At 37.4% G+C, this 20298-nt stretch overlaps 1 protein-coding gene and 1 long non-coding RNA gene across 4 annotated transcripts; one reads left to right on the forward strand and one right to left on the reverse strand.

The window, feature by feature from the left end:
- Nucleotides 1-2089: 2089 nt before the first annotated feature.
- ASNSD1 (asparagine synthetase domain containing 1) lies at nt 2090-12687 on the reverse strand. 3 transcript variants are annotated; one of them, XM_027866101.1, is made up of 6 exons: nt 12402-12687; nt 9118-9171; nt 6876-6951; nt 4911-6464; nt 4037-4218; nt 2090-2440 (listed from the first exon to the last, which is right to left on the reverse strand). In XM_027866101.1, the coding sequence occupies exons 4-6, from the start codon at nt 6372-6374 to the stop codon at nt 2185-2187; spliced, it is 1902 nt and encodes a 633-aa protein (XP_027721902.1). In that variant the 5' UTR covers nt 6375-6464; nt 6876-6951; nt 9118-9171; nt 12402-12687; the 3' UTR covers nt 2090-2184. The 3 variants fall into 3 exon arrangements, with proteins under 3 accessions (XP_027721902.1, XP_027721903.1, XP_027721904.1); XM_027866102.1 differs by lacking the exon at nt 12402-12687 and adding an exon at nt 9555-9792; XM_027866103.1 differs by lacking the exon at nt 9118-9171.
- On the forward strand, nt 4154-10381 carry LOC114045908. Its single transcript, XR_003569438.1, has 3 exons — nt 4154-4241; nt 8697-8780; nt 9910-10381. It is a non-coding gene; the product is annotated as an uncharacterized LOC114045908 (long non-coding RNA).
- Nucleotides 12688-20298: the final 7611 nt, after the last annotated feature.

The raw sequence follows: 20298 nt of genomic DNA on the forward strand, positions 1-20298 counted from the left end.
TAAAAACTTCAGTCTCTCTAAGGACATTGCTGATAATGAGATTGAACCAATTTTCTAGTTCAGACCCCATCCAAGTGGAGTAGCCATTGTGTTCTGCTCAGGCTCGGATAGGGTACTCATTCTTTGAATGGACTGCCCTAGGCTGGGGGTGGTCTGGGTATAGAAATAAATGTCTTGGTCCAAGGGTAACATGTCACTCTCAGCCCCTATTGAACACCTACTAATCCCTTAAGCGTATGTAAACTGTGAGCCTACCACCAGGATGTCTTTTGGTCTGAGAGATGGCCAAATGACCAAATTTTTATTAATAACATGCTGGCCTTATTAATAACATCATTAAATTACCCAGAAACTATGTCTCTCTTGAACTTTTAAAATCACGACACCTTGAGTTCTTTTAAGGGTGACCCATAATGGACCTAGGCAACATAGTGACTCCTCCCTTATAGACCCAGATGCTTACTTTTAAAACTATGGAGAATAATAGGAGAGCTAATATTACATGTCCTAAGCTTAAATCACATTATCCTCCATTTTTACTCAGTAACTGAAAATGATAAATTCCAGTTGCCAAATCAAAAATGTTAGAAAGTATTCTTTGTTTTTTTATGAATTGCCCAGGCAAAAGATTTCGCCTCACCTTCCATACGTAGACAATGGAAGGGCAATTCAAACAAAGTGGTTTAACAATAATTACTACATGTAAATGCCCTGTTTTAGGGAAAGGCAGCTAGGGGGCCCAATGGATAGAACTCCGGGCCTGGTGTCAGGAATACCTGAGTTCAAATCCGACCTCAGACAATTACTAGCTGTGTGACCCTGGGCAAATCACTAAACCCTGTTTGCCTCAGTTTCCTCATCTGTAAATGAGACGGAGAAGGAAATGTCAAACCACTTCAGTATCTTTGCTAAGAAAACCGAAAATGGGGTCATGAAGAGTTAGAAACAACTGAACAAGTAAATGTCCTGTTTTATGGAAACTCACAGGCCTGAAAACTTTTTACAAATTTGGGATTACACTGAGATTCTTTCACCACGTTTGGTAGTCACTATCACCTCCACTTAATTTGTCCAGAGAACCGAGACTCTTGAAACCAAGTTAAGCACTGGCAGCAGCAGATTAATTATTTTAGGGATTAAAGGCAACAAGGCAATGTGAGAACTTCTACCAGCTCAGTCCTTTGCTTTTACTCAAATAGTTCAGGAGTAGCCCTTGTACTGAAAGAGGGTAATATTTACTCAAGTCAAAACTTTATTAAGCTCCTACTACCTAGAGATTTCACTCAACACTGAGAAGTTAAGTGACTCACCTGGGATCAAGTAGCCACTATGTGGCAAGGCAGCATTTAACCCTGTTTTCTGAAATGTTCCTTACACTTTTTAAGAAACCTAGAATTTAATCTTAATCAGAGATATAACTTCCCCAGAATAACTGGGGTTTTGTTCCTGAGGCATTAAAAATCTGTGATCCTGCTGAGAACACTTTCAGTCCTTCAACAGCCTGAACAACTTAGCTTAGCACCTAGTTAGAAGGAAAAAAAATAGAACAGGAGTCTACCAGATGACATATTCCTCCCCAAATCTTTTTTTTTTAAATTTTTCAGGCAATTGGGGTTAGGTGACTTGCCCAGGGTCACACAGCTCGTGAGGGACAAGTGTTTGGTCTGAGGCCAGATTTGAACTCAGGTCCTCCTGACTTCAGGGCCGGTGCTCTATCTACTGCGCCACCTAGCTGCCCCCCTCCCCAAATCTTTAAGAGCATTTTGTGCAACTCAATCCAGGCACAAAATTCTTAGTTACAATTCTGATCTTTAAGTAAATAGCTAAGGTATTGATTTCATGGATTACTTGACTTTAAATACCTTCAATCACAAGTGAGGTTTTTAGGATGCACTTAAGTGTTTCAAGATTCACATTATGTTACCCTATGTTTCAGTGCATACAGCAAATATGGGTTCAAAACTCTGTTAATATCACTGTCATATTAAAATATCAAAGTTGTACTTTCAAGTGCATTTAAAAAAAAGCAGCAATTTCTGTTAGTATTAAGCAACTGGTTTGTAAGTTAAGGAAAATAGTATAAATTAACTACAATACACAATAGAAAAATATTTTATTTTATGTAATAATTCAATAAATGTTGTAATGTATACACCAACACTGAAGAGCCTATTCAACAAGATGTTATTCTGAGGATGACACTTGGAGTCGACTACATTTATCAGAGGCCTTTTCATGACTATTTTCCATTTTTGCAATTTTAGATCCAAACTGCATGGCTCTTTTTGGCAGAACACTAGAAGCTGTAAGACCAAGTTCTAACGCTGCAAGGCGCAGAATCAATTTCTCACCAACTCCACGGGGCAAAGTTAAGTCTGCTTTTTCCAAAATCGACAGAGAATTTAGAAAGGAGACGACATTTTCATCAAGGAAAGGAAACCTAAATTGAAAATAAAATTTTTATGAAAACAGGTTGAAAAACAAGCCCATCTGTGATCATTACTGTTTTAATACAGTTATTTAACACACATAATTCTAGTTGAAAATTGAACTTTGAAGGTACTACTTCTAGCAATGTAATTATGAAAACTCTTCTGGTTATGGAATAAATGAATTAATACAAAATACAAGTTAATCAAGGTAAAAAGAGATATTTCTCAATATTTGTCAAATAACAAAGAATAGCTTTAAACTGTCAAATAAATATCTCTAGGATTTACTTAAAAAGAAATATGAACATAAGGAACATTTTTGTCTTTTGTATCACTTCCAAACCACAGAAATAAAGGTTGTGGGGCATGAAAAATAAGGTATCAAGGTGTCAAATCCTTTATGTTTCAAAGCAGTCATATTTATTTAATGATATTCAAATTTTAAGAGTCACTGAGATAGTATGACAAGTCAAGTATTATTATGAGGGTCAAGTATTAGGTTATTAATAACATTAGCAATAATCTCCAACTTCAGACTTGTCTCAACTGTTTTCACTTCTTCCTTTTCTGGCTCTGCTAATCTTTTACTTACCAATAATTATTAGCCTGTTTACTACTTTAAAGTACTACTGACCAGTCCTTATCACCTCTCAAAAACAAATATTACCATAACACAAATGGGAAGTGCCAAATAATATTATAGAGTGATTCCTCATTAACTAAAGCTGGCCAAAAAAGCATATAACATAGTATTTTTTGATATGAAGAATTGTAAATAACAATAAAGCACCTTTACTGTGGTTTAATTACCAAGACAGATAGTAAACTAGCCTCTTTACTTCTATTAACATGCAATAGTATTTATTAATAGGATTATGATCTGTATAATGGTAACATAGTATAATTCCTAAGAACTTTCCTAATGTATTTTTTCTGAGGGTAAAATAATGTTTTATATATAATAATTCAAGTCTTTTAAAATTTGTTTTCAATAAAGAAAATAAATTTCCTCTCCCTAAACTAAACAGGCACATTTAGGATATAAATTCATAGAATCTCAATGACAAAGAAAACAGCTGTTAACAGTGTACAGGCTTTGAAAATTTACTTTGTAAATTTTAAATATATGTAACAAATAACTGAGCAAAATAAAAGGCCAAAATTAGTGATATAATATGCACATTTAACTACTTTAGAGACTATTTCATTGTCTGTGTCTTTCTTTATATGATGCCTCCAGAAATAGTTATACATAAAAAAATCTTAGAGCAGGTACACAAGATTAAACATTTGAAAACATTTTGTATTCTTTGAAGGTTATTTGTAATATAAGTCCAAGATGGTATCATTGATGTTTCTATTTATGTTATCACCCTTAAAAAAAAAAATCTAAAAGGCCCAGCTTTTAGGTAGTATAAAGTGCCCTGGACTGGAAGTTGGTAAACCCACATATTCCCTAACTTGCTGTGTGACCTTAATCAAGCCACTGCTTTTCTAGACTTTGTTCATCTGTAACAGAAAAGTGGATTATATTATCTTTAACAGTTTTTAATTGAGACTCCTTTTCTAACCTCCTCAGCAAAACCACATGTCATTTGGATTACCTTGCTTCTTTTCCATGATCGCCAATAACCCTGTCATCACGGCCAAGATTTCTAGAAGAAATTCGACCCAATTCCATTTCTAGTTCTTTATTTAATCCCTCTAGACCATGTGTCTTGAAGCGAACACGATGACGAGAATATCCTGCAAGCTGTTCATCTGCACCAATCCCAGTAAGAACTACCTATAGAAGTTTGAATAAATTGAGTAAGTTTTTTTTAATACAAGGATAAGTAAAATAAGACTATAATAAGGAAAAGCCATAATAAAATTACAGCAGAGAGGAAAACATTTCCAAATACAGCAATTCATAAATCACAAAGGCATAAAATTTTTTTAGATATACTAAAAAAGATGTATTATACTGATCTACAGTTTAAGCATGCTATTGTTTTTTATTTCATGTTAAAAATATGTTCTACAATAAGCTAGTAAGTGAATTAAATCTTCATTCAATAAACATTTATTATATGTCCGCTATGTAAGTTTCTAGCCTTGGCAATATTAATAATTTAGGAATAAAGTTCTCCCTTTATAAAAAGTTTTTTTGGGGGGGGTTAGGCAATGGGGTTAAGTGACTTGCCCAGGGTCACACAGCTAGTAAGTGTTATGTGTCTGAGGCCAGATTTGAACTTAGGTCCTTCGGAATCCAGGGCCCATGCTCTATCCACTGCACCACCTATAAAAACTTTTAAAGGAAATGTCTGTTTTATGATGGAGAACATCGGAATTTCTCCATTACACAATATCGGCCAAAGATTCATCTACGTTATTTCTCTAACAATTTGATCATGCAATTATCTACTCACCATTTACTAACCTGTTATCTGTAGTAAGACTAAGAAATTATTATGATTTAAGAAACCTATACCATACCTTTGCAGAACTTTGGTATGGTTTCATTTCATCCTCCTTCATAGCATAGCCAACTCCTCTAGAAGCAAACCAGACCGCACAACCAATGCTGTCATCCAAAACTGTATCCAAGGGTTGAACTAATTGGCTTATCCGGTGGTGTCTCATTCTCTGCAATTCTTCCAGGGAAACATCAATTTCAACAAAATTCCAAATTCTTAAAGGGTTTATAGCTTTCAATTCTTTTAGTCCTGCTCTGCCAGTGAGTCGGTCTGGCACATTAAAATTCTGGTCCTTAATATTATTAGCTGTGGCAGCAAGTCCCTTAGTGTTTTCCTCAGAAGATGTTTCAAGATGTTTTTTAGGCTTACCACTTTTTTTGGCGAAAGCAGTACGGCCAGTCTGTTCTTTAGTCATAAAAGCTACATTAAGAAGATCAATTGGTTCATCAAAAGGAACATGTCGATCAGCAAGGCTTGCAATAACCATGGAATCAATGCCACCAGAAAAAAGTATTGCAATATTTGCCTTCTTAGTAGAGGCTTTAGAAAGGTCATCATTTAGGAATAGAATTTCACTTCTAGATAAACATAAAACCCGTCTCTTTACTGCTTCACTTAAGACATGAATTAACTGATGAACTGCTTTCTTTATGTGCTCATCTTTAAGAAAAACCTGAAGATTTTCTATAGTAGCTGGGAGATGGGAACTATGATCAGATTGAAATGAACCTTGTGGCAACTTTGTATTTAATGGAGCAACAGGTGTCTTAAGACAAAGTCTGGCTTCATTTATCTCAATGGATACAAATTTTGGCAAATCATCTGAAATCTGATTAAGATTCTTGTCAACTTTCTCTACTGTATTCTCTTTAGAAATGTATTTCCAAGGATACAGTTTTAAAACTATGTGTTTGGAAATGGCAGAGGATTTGAGATCAATTCTGAAAATTCCACACGCTGGAACTTCCTGCCACTGGTTTACTATTCCAGCAGCGTCAGTGCCCACTGAAGCAAGGCAGAAACTCTTCCCTGTGTTACTAAAATGCCAAAGTAAGCTACGACGACCAAAATAATCCCTACCAAACCACACACAATGACTAGAAGCCTGGTAATAAATAAAAGCCCATGGACCATGGATGCTTGAAAAAAGTGACATAATTTCAGATTCATTATTAAATGAGGAAAGATGATTAAACATAATTTGCGTATCATTCTCTTCAGCTCCTACATATATTCCACCAAAGATTTCTCCATTCCAAAGGAATACATTGCCTTTTTCATCTTCAATAGGCTGGGGAGTCAAAAGGCCTCTTAAGTGAAGGACATGACCAGAAAACAAACAATGATAATCAGTATCAATCTTTAACACCTGTTGACTACTGTTGGGTCCTCGTCGTTTAAGATTATGGAGCAGATTCTTATGCAAAAAATCATACCCACCATGTTCAATGGATAAAGTGACTGAACAACAAATGCCACACATTATGTGCAATCTAGCAAACTTATTTCTTGATTTTGTTTTTTTCTGTATTTTCTATTTCCTGGTGGATTTTTTTCAACTCATCTAATGTGTCTGTGGAAAAAAATAGGAAATATTAAATTAAGTAAATCTTTTAGAGACCTATTAACTTATAATGCAGGTAGTCCAACTAAACCAGTTCTACAGAATGAGACACCCTGTTAGTACACAAGAATACTAATCATTTTATTTGTTTTATTATGTTTAAAGTACAGTATAAACTGCCTGGGTAGAAGGCAGGCTAGTATAATTTTGTGGTCCTCTATATTTCTGAAGGTTTAATTCAAAGATCAAACAACCTCATCTAACTGAAATGTACATGACTAATTCTTTACTAATATATACTCAGCAACATATTTAGTATGACTTTTTTTTACATGTTAGTAAAAAAATCAATTATCTTTTTTTTTTTCATGGAACTCTACACAAATATGAATAATAAATATATAACAGAAAAAAACTCACTTTTACTTTCAGAGAGCATTTCTGTTCTGTCTGCAAGAAAGAATATGTTGCTGTTTGGTTGCTGCTTATAAACTTTCTGCAAAAAACAAAACAAAACATTTTAGGCTTATATCAACATTTGATATATTAAGTAGCAAATTTTTTATAACATGTGCAATCACTGAATGACTGAATTCCTAATACCTACTTAAAAACTAACCATACATGGTTATACTGGCAGTTCCCAACTACCAGCAATTAATAATCTTTAAAATGGTTTTGTTTTGGGGCAGGTAGGTGGCACAGTGGATAAAGCACCAGCCCTGAAGTCAGAAGGATCTGAGTTCAAATCCAGCTTCAGACCAAAGACCTGACACTTACTAGGTGTGTGACCCTGGGCAAGTCACTTAACCCCAATTGCCTAAAATAAATGAAAAATGGTTTTGTTTTGTCTGAATCTATGATTTCATTGGTGTAAGAAGCTCCTGCTCACCAACTTAAGTCTTAGAAAGTTGTTTGGGAAATTTATAGATAAGTGCCTTGCTTAGTGCAATACAGCCAGTACGTGTTGGTCAGGACTTGAATGCCAGCCTTTCAGACTCAGAGACTAGCTATCTATCCACTATGCCACAGTGACTTGCATGGTTTTTAAAATATTCAAATGTATTATTTTGCCAAAACTGTTAACAGGCAGTTTGTATGCTTACTGACTGCACTAAATAGACAAGTGAAGCTTGTGAAAGATTTATAAGAATCATTGTGTCATGCAATTCATTCTTTTTTTTATTCACCAACCATACCTATTTCCCTTAAATAAGTATTTCTATCTGTTCTCAATGTAATTTAAAGTAAGTATACTGTACTTTTGAAGCAAGATACTAAAGACAACATGAAGTAGAAAGGGTACTACAGGCTCTTAAGTCAGAGGACCTGGCTTCAAATTCTTCCTCTGATGGCATGTAACTATATGACCTTGGTCACATTTCCTTCTGAGTTCTCAATTTCCCCAATGTAAAATAAGGGGGTGGATTAGATGGTCTCTGAGGTCGCTTTCAACTATAAATCAATAGTCTTAAATTACTCACATATAAAACAGGAACTTATTGCTCAAGAATATAAAAGATAAGGAAACATAACAGAATTGAACAAAGGAAAGGCACTATAAACTACAAACATAATTAAAAAGCCACAACAGTGAATTTTGCATGTATCATAGATACAGCTGTGGTTTTGGTAACATATGAATTATAAAGGAATAGAAATCTTGCACTTTTCAGATCCAAGTCAGCTTCTGTTATGATACTATGGCAATGCCTGCCTTATGGAACTACAGCAATGTCTTTAAGATCATACACTTCAGGGGCAGCTAGGTGGCGCAGTGGATAGAGCACCAGCCCTGAAGGCAGGAGGACCTGATTTCAAATCCGGCCTCAGACCAAATACTTGACACTCATTAGCTGTGTGACTCTGGGCAAGTCACTTAACCCCAACTGCCTCACTTTAAAAAAAAAAAAAAAGGGCAAAAAAAAAGATCATATACTTCAATACTGGTCCCACAGGGCCAAGGCTGGAGCACTAAAAAAGGCACCTAGAAGGAAATGACTACTGGCTTTACACAGTGAATCAGAGGGCTAGAAGCATCTGCTAAAGGTTATCTGGCTCACTTACCCCACAGGTTTATTAAATGCTATCATGCCCAAAGAGATAGGGTTAGGGTTTGTTTCTAGGAGGGCAGATTGGATTCTATTTTATGTGAAGAATTTCCACAATCTTGCTTAGTAGCATACTTTATCACTAGAGTGGAAGCCCATCACTAACAGTCATAATCATTCTTTTTTCCAGATTAAGTAATCCCAGTGGATGTGAGAAGGGGACAGGTAGCAAAAGTATACAAAGGACCATGCTGCTGGGAAATCATTTACTGAAGTAGGTGATTAAAATTCTAGGAAACTTTTAAAGCTAGGTTTCGAATTATTAATTGTTAAATTACAAACATATAAGGAAATTTTGTGGCATAATGGACTTGAAGTCAGGAAAATCTGAGTCTGAATTCTGGCTTTGCTATTTAACAGTTGTGACAATAGGTCATTCATTTAACTTGAATCTTAGTTTCCTCATGTGTAAAATGGGAATAATACCTGTACCTACTCCAAAGTTGTAAAGCTAAAATGAGATGCAGAAGACTGCTCTTCAAATGTTAAAAGAGTTATGTCAGTTATTATCATATACCCTACTGTGCAAAATTAATTTGGTAATTACTTACTCTGTTTTTCTTCAAGTTGGAAAGTTCATCCACGACAACTTTTTGTTCTTTAATCTATTAAAAATAAGATTGAAACAGACATTCTCAAGTGTCTTTTGAGAGGATTTTCTATGTGATAAGGTGGCTGGCATCATCTTCTTTTCATTTGGAACACATGACAATGTCTATAATAGAGGTTGATAATATCTAAAAAGTAGTCTACTAAGAATTCATGTAATTTTCCTGGAAAACAATCTGACAATACTCAATAAGGTCTTTTGACTCAGTCATTTACTACTGTAAATACATCCCAAGGAAATAATTGAAAAGAACCACTTGTAAATGATGTTTATCACCGAACTACACAAAAAAGCAAAAACACATGCCTAAACAGACTGGCACATTATAAGAATCAGAAGGTGCTATTGTATATTTTGTGATGTCCACAAGAGCATTACCTCTCTCCATCAATGGAGAGTGTAATCCCTCCATGATTTAGCAGACGGTCCTTGAAAGTTCTTGTGACTGAAAATTTCATCACCTTGCAGCCAACCCAAAGACATGTTTCTCCAGTTTGGTCTGAGGACGGACTTACAGATCACTGGGCCCATTCTAAAAGCCTTTCAGCTTGACATGATCATCAGAGCTTGCACTCTTCTGGCACAGTCCAGGATCATCTCCTCCCCTATCACAATGGGCAGTTCAGAAGATGTTTGTACATATAAAATTAGTTTTTAATATAAACTTTCTTAAACGCTGATAAAAAAAGTAATAACTTAAGGTTCTAATTCCTTTCCTCTTCATGTTGGACAGAATTGGGGAGCTGAACACCTAAATGAAGTGTGGAGGTGGCATGGTGGATATGCAGTTATTTTGAGAAGAAGAAAATGAAGCACTTGTATGACTGCATACGAATCCCTACAAGTTGGCCAGCAGACTGTCATTAATGGTGGGGAAGGGGGTGTGGTAATAGCCCCGAGTGCACAGATTACCACCGCAGTAAAACAAATGATTTGGATTAGGTAACATCTAAGACAGCTGCCAACTCTAAAGAATTTGATGATTACAGTAGCAAACTGCTGTACTGGAAAGAACATTAGACTTAGTAATCAGAAAAAATCCAGCTTCTGTTCTGGCTTTGCCACTTGATAATTGTGTATCCACAGGCAAGTCACAACTTCTATGATCATCTAATTTGCTGCACGTGAAATGGGAATACTAATATTTATAATACTCACAAGGTTATGAGACAAATATGAGACTTTTTTTTTTTAGGCAATTGGGGTTAAGTGACTTGCCCAGGGTCACACAGCTAATAAATGTCAAGTGTTTGGTCTGAGGCCAGATTTGAAGAGACAAATTTTTAAATGGCATATATGTGAGCCTATTATACAATATTCTGCCAACATAAGAGTGTACAGTGTCACCAGCACCACCCTTCCCAAACTATGCTTTACTTCCCTTTGAATAGCCTTACTTTTAAAGACTGGTTAGTATATTATTATATTCGCTTAAGTCCTAATAGTAAATGATTTGACTCTTCCCTTGTCACTAAGTCTCATACTGAATTAGCCATGAAAAAAATAGCTCACCATTATACAGTTCTTTAAGGTTTAATAACAAACCTCTGAGAATGGTAGTGCGATATTAACATCCCCATTCTACAGAGAAGGAAAATTTCCCTCAGGGAATCAAATTGACTAGGATAATAATAGCTAACATTATATAATCCTTAAGATTTGTAAACACTTTGTATATGGTATTAAATTTGATCTTTCCAATAACCCTGTGGGATGGATACTATTATTCACTCTTTATTATAGATGAGTTACGTTCTGTTCAGAAATTAAGTGATTTGCCCAGGGTCAAACAATTTCTGAGTTAGGGATTCAAACCCTAGTCTTCCTCTACGTCCATTGATTATGCTTAAGGGCAAGGAGTATCTTTTTTTTTTTTTTTAATCAGGGAGTACCTTTTGCCTCTTTTTATGTCCCCAGTGCTTAACATCATGCCTAGCACATAATATGTGATTTTTGTTTACGGATTGATTAATCTAAATCCAGCACTACCCCTATGTAGCTGCTGTCAGATTCAAAATTCAGACCGAGATGAACTTGTCAGAGTGGTATTTGGAGTCATGTGCCAGAGGTCTAAATTCTAATTCTGTGATCACGGCCAACTCACTTTAATAGGCTGGGCTTCAAATTTCTCAGATCTAATAATAATAGCTAACACCTATATAACACTTGCTATATGATAGGCACTGTGCAAAGCACTTCACAACTGTATTTCATTTAATCTTCATTAACAACCCTGGGAAGTGGGTGTTATTATCTCTATTTTCAAATGAGGAAACTATGGGGAACAGAGATTAAGTGACCTGCCCAGGGTCACATAGCTATTAAGTGTCTAAGGCTGGATTTGAACTCAGGTCTTCCTAACTCCAGGGCCAGCACCCTATCATTGAACCACCTAGTTGCCCTAGAAAATAAGGGTATTAGACAAGTTGATCTTCAAGGTGCTTTATAGCTGTAAATACTAAGGTCCCAATTCTGGGTAGAAAATCAGTGCTCTTTTTCTTATAACATTTCCTAAGCCACAAGAATTCTTTTCCATACACCTTTTCAGCTTGAAACGACGTGTCCCTTGCGCTTTAGGGAGGGAGAAAAGTGTCACGGGGCCTACGGAACCTGCCTCAGGTGTTCCTGCCAGTAACGCCTTAGCTTCCCTCCACTCGTGCCCCCAACGCCCCACGAGGTGGCCTTCTCCCTGCCAACAGCGCCCGACTAACCTCCCTCACTACCTACGTTCATTCACTCATACATACATTCATACATACATTCAGGACAAGTCCACGACCCAGACTAGAATCGTGACGTACACCATGACGCTTAGCTCAATCTGCACCTCATGCCCCCTTCCAGTCACCCCGGCTCCTGCCCACAACTCCCCAGGCCGCTGGACCCAAAGGGCTTCGTAACCCTTTAAAAAAGACCGGGCAGGGGAAAGAGAAATAACCCGCAGTCCCTTCTCGTGGCCTGCTGCTGCTTCTCCACACTCAAGTTCGGGTACCGAGTGGTGGCGAAGGGGCCTCGGGGGAACGCGAGTCGCCCGCACTGACCACACTTCCTCCCGGTATCATCGGAGGCGCACGGAGCCCTTCCGGCTGCCGGGAGGCAGCTTCCGGCCGCATGGTAGGCGCAGGGGATCAGCGCAGGGTAGGTAGGGCATGTGAAGGGCGGCTCACCCATAAACCCTCCCTTCTCCTGCAGGGGGCGCTTCCACTGTGATGATCCCAACCTTACCTTCGAGTTGAGTTCCTCCTTGTTTAAGGGAAGTTTAGGGGAAGTGGCGGGCTCGGTTCCATCCTCCCGGCCTGTCCCCCTGCCTGGCATCCTTGCCCCAATGCCACAGTGAGAAGATGGACAGGACGGGGGCGATTCAACCCGAAGTGGCAAAGCAGTCACCCTCTCAAAACCACCCTTCCCCCACTCCCCCTTTTTCTCTTTCCTCTCAGAAGGAGATCGGGCGCATAACCGGTTTTGCACACTTTGTCTACTCAAGAGCCACTCACGGGAGGGGCAGTGTCTCTGCGCGTGCGCAGCCGCTACTTCCTGGCGTGTCCGCGCATGCGTAGCCGCCTAAGACGGCTCTGGGGTTCTCGACACCTCTGGCTGCAAGCCAGGAGTAATGCTCAGCGTCCTTTCCTCTGCCTTTCTCCTGGTAGCCTTTATGATGCAATGCCGTCCTCTGTAAAAAATAATCTAGACATATAAACTTATATGCTTGTTTGGAATTAACAAGTTCTTACTTCCATGCAAAGCGCTGGGGATACAAATACAAACAGTCCTCAAGTTTTCATCTTCCTTTGCTCTTGGAGGGCCCTTTGCCTTGGGATTTAACAAGCTTGCATACTCACATAAGCTATGAAATGGGGAAAAGGGAGGTTCGGTAACTTTTCTGCAGTTTATGATCTTGAAGAGTTGCCTACAGACTGAAAGGTTAAGTGATTTACCCAAGTTCACACAGCCACTAGGTGTCAGCCGGGACTTGAATCTATCTGGTCTGGAGGCCAGCCCTATCCATTACAGTACACTGCCCCTAAATCTCCTATATTATTTATTGTTATAAACCAGTTTTTAATTAAATTTTGTTTTTTTAAAATTAGCAAACATTTGTTTTTTCTCTCCTTTCCTTTCTCCCAGCAAAAAAGAAAACCATTGTGAAAAATATGCATAGCTAAGCAAAGTAAATCTCCACATTGGCCATATCCTCCAAAAATGCCTATTTCATTTTGTATATCCATCTCTGTCATGGTTTGTTGTTGCATTGATCAGAGTTCTCTTGTCTTTCAAAGTGGTTTTGCTCATTTAGCTCTCAATCAGTTCATCTTCCCAGTTTTCTCAGAAACTATCAATTTCCTTGTTTCTTGTAGTACAGCAATATTCTACTGTGTTTACGTATCATAGCTAATCCCAGAAGATTAGTTTCTAATTTTTTGCTACTACTTAAAGAGCTCTTTAGATATTTTTTGTACAAATGGGTCCTTTTCCTCTTACTTGATCCCTTTGGGGGTATAGGCCTAATGGTGGATCAAAGAGTAAGCACAGTTTAGTGACTTGGAGCATAGTTTCAAAATTCCAGAGTAGCTAGACCAATTCTTAGTTCCAGTGAATTAGTGTGCTTGTTTTGCTGCAGTCTTTCAAACAATCATCATTTTTGTCATTTTAGTTGGTCTGATGGTTGGAGCACTTTTTGTATGTGTGTGTGGTTGTTGACAGAATGGATTTCTTCCTTTGGAAAACTGCTTATTTACAAGCTTCAACCTCAACTAATTCTTAGCAAAGCTCTAATTAGGGTATCAGTTCATTGTTGGTAGAATGGTGAACTGATTCAGCCATTTTGAAGAGCAATTTGGAATTATGACCAAAGAGTCATTAAACTACCTAACAATACCTCTACTAGGTCTATTTCCAAAGGTGACTAGGGAAAAAGGAAAAGAACCTATCTGTTCTAAAATATTTATAGTAGCTCTCTTTGTGATATCAAAGAACTGGAAATTGCGGGGATGCCCATCAATTGGAGAATGGCTGAACAAGTTGTGGCATATGATTGTGATGTGCTATAAGAAAGGATGAACTCAATGATCTTAAAACATGGAAAGACTTAACATGAAATAATGAAGAGTGAAATGAGCAGAACCAAGAGAACATTGTATACAGTAAGAGCAACAGCAATATTGTTTTAAGAACAACTTTGAGTGAATATTTTGACTATTATAAATACCCAAATTAACTATAAAGGATATATAAGGAAAGATACTCTCTGCATCCAGAGAAAGAGCTGATAAATAGAAGTATATATAAAATAATTTTACATACATACATCCACACACACATATACATATTTGTGTCTAATGGTAGCCATCTTTAGGGCAGGGTGGGGAAAGTGGAGAAAATAAAGGAGAAAAAAAATTTACATGATAATTTTGTTGTATATTTGAAAGTAATAGCAATTTGTTCATGGTATATTTGCAGTTTCATATACAATCATCTTTTTTATTGTTCTGTGTTATAGAAATGCTTATTTTATTCCATAAATATATATTAATGTAACAAAAAAAAAGAAAAAAAGGGAAAAAAGAGAGATACCACAGAGGTTCAAAATGTGTTCAAAAAACAAAACAAAACAAAGCTCCCTTGGAATATATTCTATCCTGTATGCTTGCAGTGGGCTGCTAGGTGATGAAGTGGAGAGTGCTGGGCCTGTATTCAAGATGACTTGAGTTCAAATATAACCTCAGACATTTATTAGCTGTGTGACCCTTTGCAAGTCACTTAACCCTGTTTGACTCAGTTTCCTCACCTGTAAAATGAACTAGAGAAGGAAATGACAAAGCATTCTAGTATCTCTGCCAAAAAACAAAACAAAACAAAAGACCCAAATGGGATCATGAAGAGTTGGACTGAAATAACTGATACAACAACATGTGCTTTCAAATAAGAAAATGGTGCCAGCCTGCTAGATTAGTAGCATAACCCCTAGAAGGTTTATTTACTCAGGTTGGTAAATGGGGATTTGATATAGAACATATGCCCAGGCCTCGTTATCCACTGAAATCTTTGGTCAAATGTCTACCCACATATACTTAATCACGTACTCACAAATAATTTTCACCCCTAATCTCCCTTTTCCTTAGGGTAATAAGACACTTTTTTCTTCTTTGCTCTCTTTTTTCACTTCTCCCCATCAAATGAAAAGAAACTCAGCTGGCTGCCTCTCAGGATTGAGACTGGTGCCACTAAGAGTCTTCTGCTATAAAATAGTTTTGATTGAATACCATACTTGAAGTATAACTAAAAAGTAATGAGAATGATTACTTTTATTGTACCACACAAATCATTCTCAACTTTTTTTATAGTCACATCTAGTTTTATAAAAATTGAGAATAACATCATCTAGCTTAGTGACCCATCTTATTCACCAGATTTCACTCTAAATAATTTTAGAATGTTTTTAAAAAATCAAATCCATAGGACTTATATGAACTGATGCTGAGTGAAATGAGCAGAACCAGGAGAACATTGTATACAATAATAGCCACACTGTGTGATGACTGGCTTTGATAGACTTTGCTCTTCCCAGCAATTCAAGGGTCTAAAACAACTCCAAAAGACTTATGATGGAAAATGCTATCCACATCCAGAGAAAGAACTATGGAGTCTGAATGCAGATGGTAGCATACTATTTGCTCTCCTTTTCCTTTGTTGTTTTCTTCTATTGCTTCATTGTTGTGGTTCCTCCCATTAGTTCTAATTGTTCTTTACATCATGACTAAAGGGAAAATATGCTTAATATGAATATATAAGTAGAACCTATATCAGATTGCATGCTGTCTTGGGGAGGGGAGAGGAGAGGCAGGGGGAGAAAATTTAAAACTCAAAATCTTATGGAGGTGAATATTGAAAACTAAAATAAATTAACTATTAACAAAAATCAAATCCATAGATATAATTCTCTAGTTCTACATAAGTATGGTAGAGTGGCTAGAGTGCTGGGCTTGGATTTAGGAAGATCTAGATCTAAAAACTACCCCTGATAACTTACTCGATCTGTGATAATGGAGGAAGGAATTGCTTAACTCAGCCTGTTTTTCTTTATCTGTAAAATGAGGATGATACTATTTGTAGTGTATACCTCACAGGGTTGTTGTGAGGTTCAAACCAGGTAATGGATATAAAATGCTTTGTGTGAAACTTTAAAGCACTACATAAATCACAAATGTCAATTATCCCCAGCACCTAACCCAGTGCCTTGTTGAGAATAGGCACATAGTACATTTCTGTTGAATGACTGAATAAATGTAGGCATAATATGATGAGGGCCTAGATTAATAATTAGTTAAACAGTGTTAATAACTAACATCACTGTAAGGTTTTGGTGAGGAGGTTCTGGCACTCACTTTGGACCTCGTAGGGATATCAGTGTCAGCCATGATAGATTTTTCATCCCTCTGGGTTAGAAAGACCTTAATTTTTGGGAAGCAGCTTGAGTGTTACCTTTGCTGCATTTTCTTAATTTTGCCTTCCTTACCTTTGGCTGATTCTACAGTTTTTATTTTTAATTAATTAATTAATTAATTAATTTTTAGTTTTCAACATTCACTTCCATAAGATTTTGAGTTCCAAGTTTTCTCCCTCTCCCTCTGCTCCCTACTTCCCAAAACGGCAGGCAATCTGATACAGGCTCTACATATACATTCATATTAAACACATTTTCACATTAGTCATGTTGAAAATAAGAATTAGAACCAATGGGAGGAACCATGAGAAAGAAGAAACTGAAAAAAAGAGAGAGAAAGAGAGAGAGAGAGCGAGAGGGAGCGAGCAAATAGGATGCTTCGATCTGCATTCAGATTCCATAGATCTTTTTCTGGACATAGATAGCATTTTCCATAATGAGTCTTTTGGAGTTGTCTTAGACCTTTGCATTGCTCAAAAAAGCTAAATCTATCAAAATTAGTCATCACACAATGTAGCCGTCACTGTGTACAATGTTCTCCTGGTTCTGCTCACTTCACTTAGCATCAGTCTATACAAGTCTTTCCAGGTTTTTCTGAAGTCTGCCTGCTCAGCATTTCTTATAGCACAGTAGTATTCCATTACATTCATATACCACAACTTGTTCAGTCATTCCTTGACTAATGGGCATCCCCTCAGTTTCCAATTCTTGGCTACCACAAAAAGAGCTGCTATAAATATTTTTGTACATGTGAGTCATTTTCCCATTTTTATCATCTCTTTGAGAGATTCCTACAGTTTTTAACTCAGACTGGCAACCAACTCACCATTTGTCTCAGCCTACTTGGATTTTGGTGGTCTGTCTCGCCATATAACAACCTCATAGACCTAAATTTACTCCTGGAGGCTCCCTTTTACAGAGGGATGGAGGCGGGCCTTTTTCCTTATCCTTGCTGGCTTCTGTATTTCAAAATGACCCTGTAGTACCTTCATTTCCCCCACCCCCCACCCCATCTTGCTTTTCAGCTCCCTTTTTGTGTCATCTTCTCTCATTAGAATGTAAGATCGTTGAGAGCAAGGACTCTTTCTTTTTGCTTATAATTGTATCCAAGTGTATATTTGGGATATAAGTATATACTTGTATCCCAACTGCTTAGTTCAGTGCATATGGTAAGTATTTAATAAATACTCATGTCTTTCCTCTCTCCCTCCCTTTCCTGCCACCCTCACTTCTTCTCCTCCTCCTCTTCCATTCTTTCTTCCCTTCTTTCCCCTCTTTCCCTTCCTTCACCCAGTGGAGACTGATTACAGCAGCAATATGGGGTTGCCTGCTGTTTTGCTTTTTTCCCCAGCAGGGGGCTTCAGAGACCTTGGACCTTTAACAGCTGTTAACCCAGATTTTACACCTAAACAAAACAAAACAAAACAAAACAAAACAAAACAAAACCCTAAGAGGAGAATTTGAGAGATTGAAAGATGTAAATTCCTGACTGAAGCAGTGGCCTAGGCTCCAGATGGCCCTTAAAGTTCCCCATATTTATTTATTTGTTCATTTGCTTTTTGCTTCGCAGGGTAGTGGCCCTGACCCTAGTGAAGCTGTTTATGTAACTCTGCTCCTAGAGATTCCTGATAGCTTGATAAAGGTGACCTTTAAGGTATTCCTAGCAGGGCAGGCTGCCCACTGAACACTACCTAAATCAAGGGTATTAGCTCCCCTAATGGATGATGTAGAGGGAATTCTTGAGGAGACCTCTATACTGTGATTGCCGCCTTGGCTCCCCCCCCCCAAAAGACTGATTTGGCTAAATAGAGAAATCTACAGGTACCAAAAAGGGAAAAAGGATCATACTACCAGTTCCTACTGTACCCTGAGTGAGAAGTTGGCATGAATTCTAGCAGATCAGTTTCTGGAAGTTTTCATCTTAGCCCTTTAGTAGGAATTACCCTACACAAGGGATATTGACTTGCCTCTTCTTATCCCAGGAACATGTCCCAGAAGAGTGGGGAACTGAGGCTTTACCCTAACTACAAAGCCATGAGGGGCCATTACTCTCCAGGTCCAGGAGATAATAGGTTATCTACTATTCTTGATACTCAAACTGATGGACCAGTTGGCAGCTATATTTATGAAATTGGACCTTTGGGGAGCATACAATCTAATTCAGATTCAAAAGAGCAATGAACAGAAGATGGCTTTTTAGACTTATTATTGCCTGATTGAATAATATATTATACTGTTTGGGTTGTACAATGACACACAATATTTCAGCAGTCAGTATTTTAAGACTTGCTAAATAGTTCATGGGAAGGAGAGTTTATCTTGATTTTATTTTCATCTTGTTCTAGGACCCAATCTAGCATGCTACACTGATTTGAGTCATTTTCCAGCTCCTATATGAGTATAAGATATTTTGTAATGTGGAAAAGTGTCAATCTGAGAAAGAATCCAGCAGAATAAATTTTAACTTGAAGGGCCTGTGTTTGAAACCTGACTCTGACACTCATATGGTCTTTGGCAAATCACTTAACCTCTCTGGGCCTCAATTTCCTCATATAAAATTGTAAGACCATACTAGGTGATCTTTTTAGTCCCCTACAGCTTGAAATCTGTAATAATATTAATTTATGAGACTAATACTATCCCAAATAGTAAGTCAGTATTGACCCTCGCAAGGTTGAGGCCATAATATTGTAGAAAGATCCTTGCCCTACAAAAAAATCTGTAGTGGTTTCCCAACTTTTCAGAGTATTTCTGTTGTTTTTTCCTTAGGTTCTCTCCTGTGATGACAACCTTCAACCACCTGTTGACACCCATCTTTCCATCAAACACCCAAGGCAGAGAACATTTAGCAATATGAAGCGTGGATTCTTCTCCAGCCCATATCTTTTCCCTTTGGATCACTTTAATTCTTAGCAAATTTGTCTTTATGTCAAGCTTAAACCCATTACTTTGCAACTATATTCATTGATCCTAATGTTTCCCCCTCAGGGCAAGCAGAACAAGTCTAACTCCTTTTTCACATGACTGACCTTCATATATTTGTAGACAGCTATCATGACCTTTTTAAATCTCCCTTTCTTTAGGCTGAACATCCCTAGTTTATATGCTATGGTCTTCAGTCCTCACTATCCTGCTTACCTTATTACCTTATTAGGACACATTTCTACTTATGTCCTTCTGAAATTTTTTTTCCTAGAATTGGCCACTATACTCCAGATCTAGTTTGATCAGGGCAGAATATGCTATATCACCTCCCTTTTTCTATACAGTATGCCTCTTTTAGTGCAGAGGATAGCATTAAATTTTTTTGGTCTGTCATGTCACAATGTTGACTCATATTGACCTTGTAGTCAGGTAAAATCCCTAGTTTTTCCTACAGGAATTATTGGCTAACCACTCCTCTTACATTCTCTATATATGAAGTTGATTTTTAAAACTCAAATTTCAAATTTTCTCTAATTATTTGATTTGCCCCATTTTCCTAAACTCTTGAGATCTTTTTGGCTCTCTACTGCTATTTTACATATTAGATATCCTTTCCAGCTTTGTGTCATTTGCAAATTTGACAAACATGCCTTTTTATGACTTCTTACATGCCACTGAGAAAAAGGACATATTCTGGGGGCATTCCCTTTGATAGGTCCTTCTAAGCCAGCATAAACTCATTAATGTATCTTCTTT

The sequence above is a fragment of the Vombatus ursinus genome, unplaced genomic scaffold, assembly GCF_900497805.2.
Source record: "Vombatus ursinus unplaced genomic scaffold, bare-nosed wombat genome assembly UNPS02014779.1, whole genome shotgun sequence".
In the NCBI taxonomy this organism is placed as follows: domain Eukaryota; kingdom Metazoa; phylum Chordata; class Mammalia; order Diprotodontia; family Vombatidae; genus Vombatus; species Vombatus ursinus.

Excerpts from the sequence above, each read along its gene's own strand:
- ASNSD1 (XM_027866103.1), bottom strand. The coding sequence starts at position 6,374 with ATGTGTGGCATTTGTTGTTCAGTCACTTTATCCATTGAACATGGTGGG. Across the intron at positions 4,219-4,910 it reads CATACCAAAGTTCTGCAAAG|GTAGTTCTTACTGGGATTGG; the intron begins GTATGGTATAGG and ends AAACTTCTATAG. Across the intron at positions 2,441-4,036 it reads GATCATGGAAAAGAAGCAAG|GTTTCCTTTCCTTGATGAAA; the intron begins GTAATCCAAATG and ends TTTTCAATTTAG.